At 32.3% G+C, this 13,299-nt stretch overlaps 4 protein-coding genes across 4 annotated transcripts; 2 read left to right on the plus strand and 2 right to left on the minus strand.

Annotated features, from left to right (window-relative positions):
* Positions 1-1,471: 1,471 nt before the first annotated feature.
* LOC120637270 (probable E3 ubiquitin-protein ligase HERC3) lies at positions 1,472-3,404 on the plus strand. The gene is made up of 3 exons (XM_039909025.1): positions 1,472-1,624; positions 1,703-2,552; positions 2,705-3,404. The coding sequence occupies exons 1-3, from the start codon at positions 1,613-1,615 to the stop codon at positions 2,971-2,973; spliced, it is 1,131 nt and encodes a 376-aa protein (XP_039764959.1). The 5' UTR covers positions 1,472-1,612; the 3' UTR covers positions 2,974-3,404.
* A 110-nt stretch (positions 3,405-3,514) lies between these two features.
* LOC120637271 (coiled-coil domain-containing protein 43) lies at positions 3,515-5,977 on the minus strand. Its single transcript, XM_039909026.1, has 4 exons — positions 5,787-5,977; positions 5,481-5,699; positions 4,369-4,514; positions 3,515-3,842 (listed from the first exon to the last, which is right to left on the minus strand). Exons 1-4 carry the CDS (start codon positions 5,949-5,951, stop codon positions 3,770-3,772), a joined length of 603 nt encoding a protein of 200 aa, XP_039764960.1. The 5' UTR covers positions 5,952-5,977; the 3' UTR covers positions 3,515-3,769.
* A 953-nt stretch (positions 5,978-6,930) lies between these two features.
* On the plus strand, positions 6,931-8,957 carry LOC120637376 (proteasome subunit alpha type-7-1). The gene is made up of 3 exons (XM_039909194.1): positions 6,931-7,158; positions 7,234-7,704; positions 8,733-8,957. The coding sequence occupies exons 1-3, from the start codon at positions 7,057-7,059 to the stop codon at positions 8,907-8,909; spliced, it is 750 nt and encodes a 249-aa protein (XP_039765128.1). The 5' UTR covers positions 6,931-7,056; the 3' UTR covers positions 8,910-8,957.
* A 21-nt stretch (positions 8,958-8,978) lies between these two features.
* On the minus strand, positions 8,979-11,183 carry LOC120637377 (heat stress transcription factor A-8-like). The gene is made up of 6 exons (XM_039909195.1): positions 10,720-11,183; positions 10,376-10,511; positions 10,049-10,156; positions 9,920-9,965; positions 9,575-9,842; positions 8,979-9,145 (listed from the first exon to the last, which is right to left on the minus strand). The coding sequence occupies exons 1-6, from the start codon at positions 11,098-11,100 to the stop codon at positions 8,993-8,995; spliced, it is 1,092 nt and encodes a 363-aa protein (XP_039765129.1). The 5' UTR covers positions 11,101-11,183; the 3' UTR covers positions 8,979-8,992.
* Positions 11,184-13,299: the final 2,116 nt, after the last annotated feature.

Consider the following 13,299-nt stretch of genomic DNA (forward strand, 5'->3'; position numbering starts at 1 on the left):
AAGCTGTGGAGATGTAGAGCGGGCGTTGACCGTTTAAATTGCACTAGGAATAGGGTTGCCAATCGTATCATTTTAGAGATATAATAAAAGCCCTCGTCAGCATTCAATGTTACAATTCATGTTATTATCGAAAGCTTTCTAATTCAATCAGACAAAATACAGAATTGAATTTCAATTTATCACTATTTCTTATCTTTAAAAAAATGCTTTTGTGCATAAAATATATGCACACAAAATAACTCCATAACATTATCCACACTAATTATAACGTGTATAATGTCAATGAGTTCTGGAAAATGGCGCCCACAAAAGAATATTCCTCCTCCTATCCCTGTTCCTACCTACCTGTAAATAATGTATTTTGAGTATGGTTGGGAAGGAAGGAATTTTGATGTGAAACCTCTATAGGCGAGGGTAAACCTGATTTTAGGCGTGGTGATACAGACCGCGGTGACGCATCGCCACCCTATATAATGGAATAATGGAATTCTATACGTAGTTGAGTTGTCGCAATTTCAAATAAATTCTTAAACTATTTAAATATTTTTTTTAAATTTGTATTTGTTTTAAATAAAAATTTAGTAAACAGTCATTTTTTTTTTGGATCAAATTTGTAATGCTTTATCTTTTCAGTACGCTATATCTGATTCCTGCAGTATGGAACTTTAAGGAAAATAAAGTGATCATTGGCTCCGAAACCCTACCCTGGGGTAAATTATGAAGATTACGAGAAAACGTACCTGTAAGGCTGTACCTACCCTTCGTTTTTAGAATATTACCTAGAAATCTATAGCTGTCCATAAAAGTTGTGGCAACCATAAATATAAAAACGCGTGCCTCCTAAGGGCAAGTCCGCGTAAAAAATTAAATTCGCCGGGCAGACATGTTTTATGTAGTAGGTACGGTGTATTTAAATATTTAGGTTCGAACGGGTTTTCTTAGGTAAAACTAACATTTATTTAGTAACATAACAACCCTGCCGTGTAAATTTATTGTCTCGATAGATAAGGTTGGAACTTCAAAACATCAAAGTTTTCTACATTAGGCCAGCAGGATTAAATAAACTTTAAATTGTTGAAAGCACAAAAACCAGTGACAGTAATCTCAAATTCTCCCACGACAAGTAGTCTGCATCTCCTAAACGCAGCCCATAAACGTAACGCAAAATTTAAACAGTTATTTAATTTAATTTAATTTGAATCAATCAATAATATTTTTTAAATACGACCCCAAATTTCTATGAATAGATTCTCTGTAAAATACTCTAGATCTATTTATACAGAATAATACACACAGAAAAACTTAGTGGTTTTTACTAAGTTTGTTCATTTTTATGGGGTTTTTCGAAATATTTCTTAATTCGATACGCAAGAACCCAAAGCAGTACACAAAATCTATTTGACAATGACAGTGATTTGTTTACATTTTAATATTTGCCATTTTCTACAACTGTGTATGCAGGTTATTTTGAAATTGGCATTGCAAGATTTTGATTTATTTATTATATAAATATTATTCATAGTATCCCATTCTTTGTTTGCTAACTATATATATATTAATTAATTTTTTTTGCAATACTAATCAGATTTGCAGTTGTTTCTAGTTGATAATAATGTGGTGTTGGGTAATACACTTTGTGAATGAACTTTTGTATCTTCACTAAAGGAAGGATTAATATCGTACTTACATTTACTTATTTTAGGGTGCCAACTCGCACGGCCAGCTTGGTATTAATGTGACCAGTGAACAAGTAGAAAAACCTATTAAGGTGGCAAGAGAATGTGACTGTGCTACCAAAAAAATTGCTTGTGGAGGTGGACACTCATTACTTTTGGATACTGATGGAAAACTGTTCTCATGTGGATGGAATTCCCGAAAGCAATTAGGTTATGAAAAAGAATCGAGCACATTTCAGCGTGTTTGGCCTCTAAGTGGTATTAACTTCACCAATATAGCTTGCGGTTGGGATTTCAGTTGTGGCGTTACAGATGATAATTTTTTGTTTGTATGGGGCTCAAACAGTCATGGTCAGCTAGGTTTACCAAAAAATCACTTCCCCGAAGAAGTTAATCCAACTAGATTACATGTTAATGCATGCTCTGTGTCTATGGGGTTAAGGCATACAGCAATTTTAAATTCAAAAGGTGAGGTGTGGATAACAGGTTGCGGCAGGCATGGTCAACTTGGCTTAGGTCACGATGTCCTGCAAAGTGATAGATTTAAAAGAGTACCATCTTTAACCAATATATCGCATGTAGCATGTGGACAGAACCATACAGTAGCATGGTCTAATGAAGAGAAGGCACTGTATGTGTGGGGTGACAATAGACATCAACAGTTACTATTGATGACTGATAAATATAAACACATTTTCAAACCAGAAAAAATTGACATTGATGTAAAGCAAAACGTGAGAAAGCTAATAAGCGGCTGGACTCACTTTCTACTTTGGCTTCAAGATGGTTCCTTATTGACATGGGGAAAAAATAATTGTGGCCAACTGGGGAATACAAATTATCATTCAGGAAAGATTTTTAACGTAACTTTACCAGGTGAGTTCCTAATTTATTATAATTATATAGGCACCCAAATATTGTTTAAAAAAGATTAAATTAATGTTAAAGCTCAAAATGAAACTGCTCTGGTTCTGTCCACTGGATATGACTGAATAAAATATATATTATATATTTAATATATTTTCCAGGCAATAGGATTGTAGAAGACATAGCTATTGGTTCAGAGCACACATTATGTTTAGCAGATGACAACACACTCTGGGCTTGGGGCTGGAATGAGCATGCTAATACTGGTACAGACATAAAAGAAAATTATGTATATGTCCCTTCTAGAGTAGTGTTAGAGGAGCCAACAAAAATCTTAAAAATCTATGCAGGGGGTGCCCATAATTTTATTATTACTGATGCTAGCATTAAATATGCCAATAACCCTCCAGAAAGTAATGAGAAAAACTGAATTTTACAAACTCATTATACAATCTTATTTATGAAGAATCAAATATCCTACCATTCTATTTCTAGGTAGCTCTAGAAGGAATATCCAGCATCATAATCAATCAATCATAATTAATTTAAATATTTGATACATTCCATATATAGATCATCAGGAAAGAAAAGATTGGTTGAGATTTAATGGATATTGCCTAGTAAAGAAATGATGTACAACAGTTTGGTAATATTCTCTTTAGTAAGGAGAAAAAACATAATTTGTTAAATTTGCATCATGTTGAAATAATTTTGGGATAGGAATACAAAGTATGATAAAAAGTGCAGTGATTTTTATTGAAATAAAGTTATTTATACAACAATACTGTTTCCAATACATTTTTTATTATTTTAAATCAGGCTTTTTATTTGAATTTGAATAACATTCAACAAACAATAGCTGCAGTGTTTAACAGATTAACATTCATTACAATAGTTAAAAGCAATATAACATATGTTATTAGAAATAACTATATTTAAAATATTATGTTACATATATTTAAAACTATTTCATCATTATTATATAATAATAAATCTTAGAGATGTTTATTGTTTGTCATTAAATTACTTTTCACAATAAAGTGTATACTATGTATACATACTACAGTATATTGTGCTACTTTTTATTGAAAATAAATTTAAAACTTAATACAATATCTCCAAAATTTAAGATCAATATAATGTAGTTATGACTACTATGATGGACAAACTTGATCTTCATAAATGCAAGCTCAAAAGGCATATGTGGCTTTAGACTGTTGGGGTTGCTACCTCTTTCTTTCAACTTTTAGTGTTTTGCGCTTTTCTTTTTTCTCTTCTTTTAATGCCTTCTGCTTCTCTCTAGAACCAAAAAGTTATAATGAGGCAATGAAAATATTTGATGACTTAAGTATAGTTTAAATCAAAAAATATAAATAAAAGTTTTCCTACAACCTTTTTTCTATTACTAATTAGTATGTACTTTTAATAAGTTTAAATCAAAAGATATAAATAAAAGTTTTCCTAGAACCTTTTTTTCTATTACTAGTTAGTATGTACTTTTAATAGAAAAAGGTTAACTTCAAGCCGAATAATTGTTTTCAATTGGGTTGCAGCTGTGTTCAAATTCCTGTGACACAGCAAAAAATTTGAAGATTGAAATAGTAAAAGAGGTTGAACATAAACTCTTTCCATTTAGGCAAAAGTACTCACTACTGCTCACCAGAGGCTACTATGCAGGGATAGCAAGCAGTCAGTCAAGTGCTATGTAAACCATCAACATTAAATAAGTCTCTATCTATAGTTTAAACAAATACCCTAGTAACAGCAAAGCTTTCTTTGAAGGGACTTGTGTTTTGTAACAAAAATGGCTTTAATAAATTACTACCTGTCCTCTTTATCTTTTTCTTTTTTGCGTTGAGCCTCCAGTCGCCCTTGCTCTCTACGTTCCTTTGCAGCGGCAGCTACATCTAAAGCATTTGTATTTTTTACTAAATCTTGACAATCTGGCTCTTCTGCTTTCTTTTTATCTTCCTGAAAATAAGATTGCAATGCCTTGTGAGCTCAATTAACAATTCATAAGTAACTAATGAAAAAATATTTACATTTTTTATGCAGACTTGGTATAGGGTGGTAAAACTTAACACTATAATATAAGAATAGATTTCAACCAAATCCAGCAATTGTAACTCATACCCATTTAAATATGATTTGTTGCCAGTCTTTGCACACTAATTATTCTTACTGGTGACTGTACTTTGTAAATATTTGAAAAATAGACAAATTTCTAATTTAGGGATATAATATTGATACTATGTCTATGCATGCAAAAATTTTAATTGGTTTGAAAAAACAAGCAGAAAAGTTTAACAATTCTTTTAAAATTTCATCCATAGAACTAACTTTTGAATACGTAAAAATTACATACAGTTACAGTTTTTATAAATATTATTATTGTTAAGCTGTTTAAAAAGTTTGTACCAATCCTAAAAAAATTGTTGTTACAGGTACTACTTTTCTGTTATTAATTCATACTATTCCTAAGTTGCAATAATTCAGGTTTCTTGAAAAATGACTGTATGGTAAAGGTACCTAAAAAAACCTAGATAATTTCAATAGCATGTGAATTAGTAGACATACATATGTTGAAGGTTTATTTAAATACCTATATGTATTTTGACACCTCATAATGTCATGTATTTTTGCAAAAACAAGTATACATAGCATGTTTTGTCATTTATGAACAATATGCAAATATTCTATGCCAAGTACCATCATATAACATGTTACAAATAAACATACAACATTTATGGTCAATACTGTTTTTTGTCAAATTACAATTGAGAGCAACTAACAAATGACCATGTCATAAAACATGAATAACCATTTTCACGTTATTCCATGTTAATTTATGAGACCCTTATAAAGTCATCATAATCATAAATATGGAATAAAGAGTAGTCTTTGAGTTGATTGAATTGTCTAATGTTAAATTCTTACCTCATTATCAGAGAGCTGACTATACTGAGATAATATTGCTTCTCGTATTTTCTTCTCTTCGTCAGTATACTCCCGTCGACTTGTGGTCGCTAATGACTGAGATTCTAACAATTTAGCCAATTGAATATCTACATCTTTGGGTTTTGTAATTTCTTCTTTAGGCTTACAGAGCTCCCACTTATCTATTATTTCGTTAACGTGAATTGTTATATCTCTTTCCTGTAAGTAATTAGAGATTTTATTTTATTCAGAAAATAAAATATTCTAACCACAAACTTTAGTAGGTATCTATTTTACATGACATACCACAATCTCAGATAGTATGCCTTCTAAAGCATCTTTCTTCTCATCTATAGATTCCTCGCTTTCCAATATACCAGATATGTATGAGCCAAACACGCCTTCATCAGTTTTTAATGACTTTAATTTATCAATCAACCATGGCTCGAATTCAAGCACCGCAGTCGCCATGTTGACAAATGACAGTTGAGTGTTGACGCTTCTTTTTTTTCTTGTCTCGTAGGGCAAAGGCAATTAACAGTTTACGCTTAAATTTGACATTTCTTTGTGTATTTTTTATTTTCGTTGTCTATGTCACAGCCTTCCCCACTAGCGGAGTTTGTAGAGGGAACTTATATAAACTTATAAAGGTGTACCCGCGGTTGTCCCCGCACTGACTTTATGGGCAACCGCTGGGTTCCCACAGTTATAGCCCGAATCATCATCATCATCATCATCACACTGCAACTTTTAGAAGCCAAACTAATGTACCGAGTAATAGCTCAGCTAGGTGATACGACGCGTAGGTTATAAAAGTTTTTATGGTATCGTTAGTAACATTATTAAATTTTATTTTTTTGTTTAGCATTCGAAATTATTTAAATATATTAATTTAAGACGTAAACGCCCTTGTTAATAGTCAGTTTAAAAAACTAATTCTAAAACCAGTGTAGTAATTTAAAATTGTATGGTAGTATTCGTATCTGTACTTTTAAGCAATGGCGGTTTGCGCGTTATTTTATGTTCACAAAGCAACAAGAAAGCTATTTTATCAATTGGACTTGTGAATTTCGTTGTATTTTTATCGCTATAAAGGTCAAATACCGGCACCACGTTTTAGCCATTTTCATGTGATTTCGGTGCAAGTTGACGCATTCTTTACGATTTTTATACATTTCATTGTAGACTTATACTTCTTTAAATAGCACTATGATAAAGATAAATTATTTAGGAAGCCAATGCCGTTTACAGAATCATGAAAGGTGGGATGGTTATTTTTTTATACGCATTTCCCCAAAAAGTGTCGTAAATGTAAAATTTTTAAAAAAAGAAGGCTTCCAAATTTGAACTGTGAAACTGACATTTAGATTTTTGAGGATGGATGGCACGCTTCAGAGGTTATTAGGAAAATCGTGTACAAGCACCTTGTTTATTTTGACAGATGTCGAATCTGCTCGTCATGTTCCAAATTTTTAATTGTCTATGTTTGTTAGCTGTGGTTTCGAGTTTGCGTGATTTTACAAATAATTACTTAGCAAATTTAAAGAAAACTAAATTAACCATTTAATTTACCAAAATGTCGGCTAGATACGATAGAGCTATTACTGTGTTTTCACCAGACGGTCATTTATTACAAGTAGAGTACGCTCAAGAAGCTGTACGCAAAGGATCGACCGCGGTAAGTTTTAGTCATAGTCTCATTAAAATCCAAGTTTTATTGAAGTTTTCAATGAAATAAAACTGTTATTTACAGGTCGGCGTCAGAGGTAAAGATGTTGTTGTATTAGGAGTGGAAAAGAAATCAGTTGCAAAGCTTCAAGAAGAAAGGACTGTGCGAAAAATTTGCTTGTTGGACGATCACGTTGTTATGGCTTTTGCCGGCTTGACCGCAGACGCGCGTATTCTTATCAACCGCGCTCAAATCGAGTGTCAATCTCATAAACTTACAGTAGAAGACCCTGTTACATTAGAATACATCACAAGATATATTGCAAGCCTCAAACAAAAGTACACCCAGAGTAATGGAAGACGTCCCTTTGGCATATCTTGTCTCATAGGGGGATTTGATTACGATGGAATTCCGCATTTGTTCCAAACTGAACCATCTGGCATTTATTATGAATGGACAGCTAATGCCACTGGGCGGTCAGCAAAAACTGTACGTGAATTTTTAGAAAAAAACTACACTGCTGAAGAGGTTGCTTCAGAAAATGGTGCAGTAAAGGTAATTACCACATTGAGAAATATAATAATTTGCTACCATTAGTTGTGTTGTGCAACTCATGGTTTTAAAGTAACTTTTCATTTGAAAAAATTAAATAAAGACAGACAGTGGTGCAGATCCTGTTGTGCACAAATATTTAAAGTAAATTAATTTTTTGAGTGTAAAAATAAATGTGAGTACAAGTATGAGACCTGGTAATTTTGGGAGTTCTTTACAACAGAATTAGTACAAGTATATATAACCGTAGTGAAATTACAAATTTCACAATCATTCATTGCTTGACAATCAATTTAACTTGGGTTTTATGTACAAGATGACAGGCTGTTCTCCATGAAACTAAAATGCAATCTGAAAATCAATAACCTAAGTAGTTTGTATCCTCAACAAGGTCAAGCAGTAGGTACTTCATGCCAGAACAGCGTCTAATCTACTACAACTGCAACTTAATGGGAAGACTGCCAATTCTGCTTGATGCTTTAGAAATGTTGGATAGTAGTGCTAGGAATCTGAGAGGCATTGTGATATTTAGTTGGAAACATCAAAGTCTAGAACAGTACAATGTTGCCTGTATCTATTCTTCAAGATACATTCTGGGACAGTGTGCTCAGGGAATTTTCAAATTTACCTTTGTATAAAGAAAGCATAAGCTTCATGTTGTTACATTGTTGAAATACCATATTATTATGTACAAAATGCTTTGCTTCCTCCTTTCTGATATGCACTGTAAAGGTCTGGAATGCACTTCCGGTTTCAGTCCTCCCAAATGAATACTCATAATGATGGTTACTTGAAAATTTAAAAATGAATTCTTGTAAACTTATGCACTCCACCTTAGGCTACATTATCACTTACCATCAGGTGTGATTGCAATTTGTGTTATTTTTAATATTCTAGATGCATCTTTAGATCAAATTAGGAATATTATTGTTTTAGATATTTGGAAGGTTCAATTTAAGCTGCACATTAAAATGATCATATTTCAAATATTTAGCAACTATTTACATAATACCAATTTAATTCAATTTCAGCTTGCAATTCGTGCACTACTGGAAGTGGTTCAGTCTGGCCAGAAAAACTTAGAAATAGCAGTGATGAAACGCAATCAACCCATGCAAATGTTGGACTTGGACACAATTAATTCCTATGTGTCAGTTATTGAAAAGGAGAAAGAAGAAGAAGCTGAGAAGAAAAAACAGAAAAAATGAGATATTTTTATATTAACCACTTTATTAATACATGGCAAGAAGTAACTCTTACTTTATTTCTATGACGACACACCACCACACAGTTAGGAATTCAACAAATCTATAGTTTGTGAGATTTGTGAGTAGAGTTCCCGTAAATTTGAAACCCCTTCTTGATTAGAACTCTTATTAGACATCATATCATTAAACATTTGGTCCCATTCATTGTTATAGTGATTCATGTCCTCATTATGTTTCTGTAATTCAAATGAGGATTTATAATTTACAAGTCATTTATTGCTACATAACGTTTATTTTTGTTGTGTCCATTGTTTTTTTTTTTTTTACTATTTGTAGTTTACAAATAAAGTGTATAAATAAATAAATAAAATAAATAAACATTTTAATAGAGAAACTAGTGGTGTTCACAGGGTCTTCAACCAGGGTACGCTTAAAGCAGGTACATTGCACAAAATTGGAAAAATTCCTCTCCAGTAAGAGTAATATAAAATAATTTAGGTAGCAGTTCTTTTGTGCACATATGAAGTGAACTCTACTGGTAGAATCACTTGATTCGAAAATTTTCTACTCTATAAACCTGATAATAGCTGACAACCACCTTAATCTCTATTTTAGCTACTTACAGTCTACTAAAATTCTTGTAATTATAAAGCAAGATGTTTTACCTCCAACATTGAAACTTCATCAATATGCTCATTGCTTACTGAAGGCAAAACACAATTTAGTGAATTGCATTCGGGCTGTTTTTCAATTGTTTTTTTAATAATGTCTTGGTCTATCTCACTGCCAATATTAAATTCTGCTAACAACTCAACACCTGAGGTACCCCCATTTTGCTCAAGATCTGGCATGCTTAAAAATTGTGTTGAGAAATTGTTAGTTTGTGGGCATCCATCTTCAGAAAAATCCATGAGACTTTCTTGAGGTATATCTCTAGTATAATAAAATTTCTATTAATTTCTTAACATTCTATTGGGTCAATAATAAAAATTGTCATCCATTACACTTACCTGTACTTAACCATAGTATTTTCAGCCTTTACTGTGTTGACAGTATCTGCATCGAACATAAAATAATAAATGGAAAGGGATAAGGAAATAATTGATATAGAAAATGTAGGAAGGAATTAAGGAATGAACCTGGTTGTGTTAATTCACATGTAGTGCCATTTTCATTATCTGTGTTTTTTGTTATTAACCATTCAAGTTCTACATTCTCTTCATCTGCGCAATATTCATCAGGAATAACTAAAACAAAAATAATTCATAAATAGCATAAGCTTTGATTCCTTAATTAAAATTCAAATAAGATTGGTTCTACTTGCAACAGGCTATAACCACTCACAAGAGAGGGTCTTAGAGCATTGAAGATGAAAACATAGTAGATAGTAGTTCCAAATCTTGGTTCATTGATGCCCTATTCCATTTTAGGTGAATGGTAATGATTGTTATTTCATAAAAACTTACCATCATATTCATATTTATTATCTGATTTTGGCTTGTTCAAGACAAGTAAATCTTGGGCTGCCTTTTGTAATGCTATTCGCAATGCCCGACGCGCCTTTTGCAAAGGGGACATATAAATCAGCTGATCCGTGTAAGCCTAACAATAAAATCAAAAAGACAATGAAAACTTAAACTTCTGCAGTGTGCCCATATCAGACTGCGCTATGGCAAAGAGTGGCCATCTACCTACCAAGGTAAAGCTACTGCATTATTGAATTACTACAATCCCTACAGGTAAAACGGGTGACCAACATTTACATCAAAATTGCTAAAAATCATAGATTTATTACATAGAACATTTAAGCAAAACGTACCTTGGGTTTAAAACTTTTTTTCACTGTCAAGGCTTTTCTGGTAATTTTGATCAACAAATCTGGTTTTCCGTATTGAAAATTATCGTGTATAAACTCGTGCATGTATGGATTACTAGAGTTACACAAAGGATCCTGGAGGTGAGAAGTTACTTTACGAAAGCCATACAAGTTTAATTGTCTAATAAAACTAGAAATGTTAGTCGTTTTGAAAATTGAATGGTCGCATTGTAAATAGCTCTGAAGAACCCTGTAATCCAACAAAATTGTACGACCCGTTCCACCCCATAGAATTGCGTCGGTACCAAAGTCTAGCAAATACCATAGCTTTTGCGGAAAACGCATTTGTAAAATTACATTCTTTGCTTCCTGCATTTAAGAAAACTAAAATTTCTTAAGATGAGAATACTTTTTTTCATAGATTGAAATTCGCGCCCTGTAGAATGACATTTTTTAATGTAATGGCGGCTGCACAGATTATTAAAAATACTGGCGGCTGTCATGATACTATTGGTACCATAGATTAGATAACTAAAGATCAGCGATGAGACAAAGAAAGAACACGCTACAACCCTATGGTAGAACGAGATTGGACTTTGCGTAAGCAGTGATCAAATTGAATTCGTGTGCAATCCACGAAACACAAAATAGCGGTTTTCACATTTATGTTCCAATGAAATGTTTTGCCATAAGAGTGCAAAGGTTTGGAACTCTAAAAGTTTTGCATATAAATAACTAGGAAAATATATAGCATTTTTTTACAGCAGGGAATCTGACTACTTATCAGTTTGTATTTTAAATTAATAATTTTGCTTAAACATGTCCATAATAAACACAAATAATTTGATTTTTCAGGGTCTTTCGGGTGATTTTTTAAATTGGCCGCCCAAACGGTCTCATCAAACCGCGTGTCATCTGTGTGTAAATAAAGCAATCGTGAATAGATTGCTTTTTAAACTCTTCTAAATAATGGAAATGGATTATAAATCATATCGGTGGTGTTTAGTACCGCATTATTAGACGGCCGATTGGCGCAGTGGGCAGCGACCCTGCTTTCTGAGTCCAAGGCCGTGGGTTCGATTCCCACAACTGAAAAATGTTTGTGTGATGAACATGAATGTTTTTAAGCGTATATTATAAGTATTTACGTATGTTATTCATAAAAATATTCATCAGTCACCTTAGTACCCATAACACAAGCTACGCTTACTTTGGTGCTGGCTAATTATTATTTTTAGTTTAGGTATCTCCCAGATACCTAAACTACATTTTGTAACAGAGGACTTGTGTGACAAGATAGATATTGAGAGGAAGTGTAGGGCGTTGGCAAGTTTGCATGGTATCAAAGGGAAGTGAAGCATACACTTTTCAGAGCATATTAAAGTTTTATACGTGCAGCTCAAGGGTGTCATATACACAGAGGGCCTATAGCGGCCTACGTTTACAGTACAATAATGGCTTCAGATTATTGATGGGGCTGCCGTACTTCTGCAGTGCATCAAAAATGTTTGCGGAGAATCACGTTGATGACTTTTAAGTCATATTCTCCGATAATCATTAATACAGACCTACGATAATCATAACGCAGCGGCAATATCGGCAATACAATCATTATGTGACAAGATGAGCAGGATTCGCGGAAGCTCCAATAGTATTTTGAAAATATTGAGCAATAAATTCCCATTTATTGCTCAATATTTTTATCTTATTTAAGATCCCTTTATGGAGCACTGGGTTGGTACAAATTCATACACCAAGTGCTTAAGATGGTACTTAAATCAATTAGAAGATATGTTTGGCCAATGTTATTTAATAAAATAGTTTATAAGATAATTGTTACAAGCTATTGAATTTTATCCGAAATAAACGTGATTATTAATTTTATGCCACAATTACTTGTTATTCATGTTTGTTGGAACCACTGATTAAAAAAACTACTATTATAAGTTTTATTACACGCTTTTTATAAGCTTCACTTGTATGTATGTTTGTAGCCGACTTCTTTGGGCGCGGTTTTGACCCACTTTGAATGATCAGATTTGATTCAAACTTTGTAGACGTATCGAGGACCGATGACAATACACTGATCTGAGAAGATTATTCCAATTTTCAATATAAAAATAATATTTTTAGTTTTTTCGAACTATTAATTACAATTACTACAGCGCCACCTAGACCCAAATGTCAAAAACCCTAGACCCAAATGTAAAAACCTATGGCGTGGGGTGCTTTTTAAAATATCTTTAATATATTAAGATATTTTTAATATATATTTAAGATATTAGATCAAAATAATCACTCTACTCATATCTGTCAATAAAATATTTATAACTATTGACACCATGCACCCCACGCTTTTTTTTACAATATTTTTTTATTTTTATTCACACTATTATTAATTTATATTTATTGAAATTTTTAACACTATTCTTAATTTAAATTTATTAAAATTTATTTTCTATTTTTTAGGTCATAAAAATGTTGTTTTTTTAGTTTTTTTTAAACTATTATTTATTTTTTGATTTAAAATCATAAATAAACATTATTTCACTAAAATATTAATTTGACTGTCGT

Source organism: Pararge aegeria, chromosome 3 (assembly GCF_905163445.1).
Source record: "Pararge aegeria chromosome 3, ilParAegt1.1, whole genome shotgun sequence".
Classification (NCBI taxonomy): domain Eukaryota; kingdom Metazoa; phylum Arthropoda; class Insecta; order Lepidoptera; family Nymphalidae; genus Pararge; species Pararge aegeria.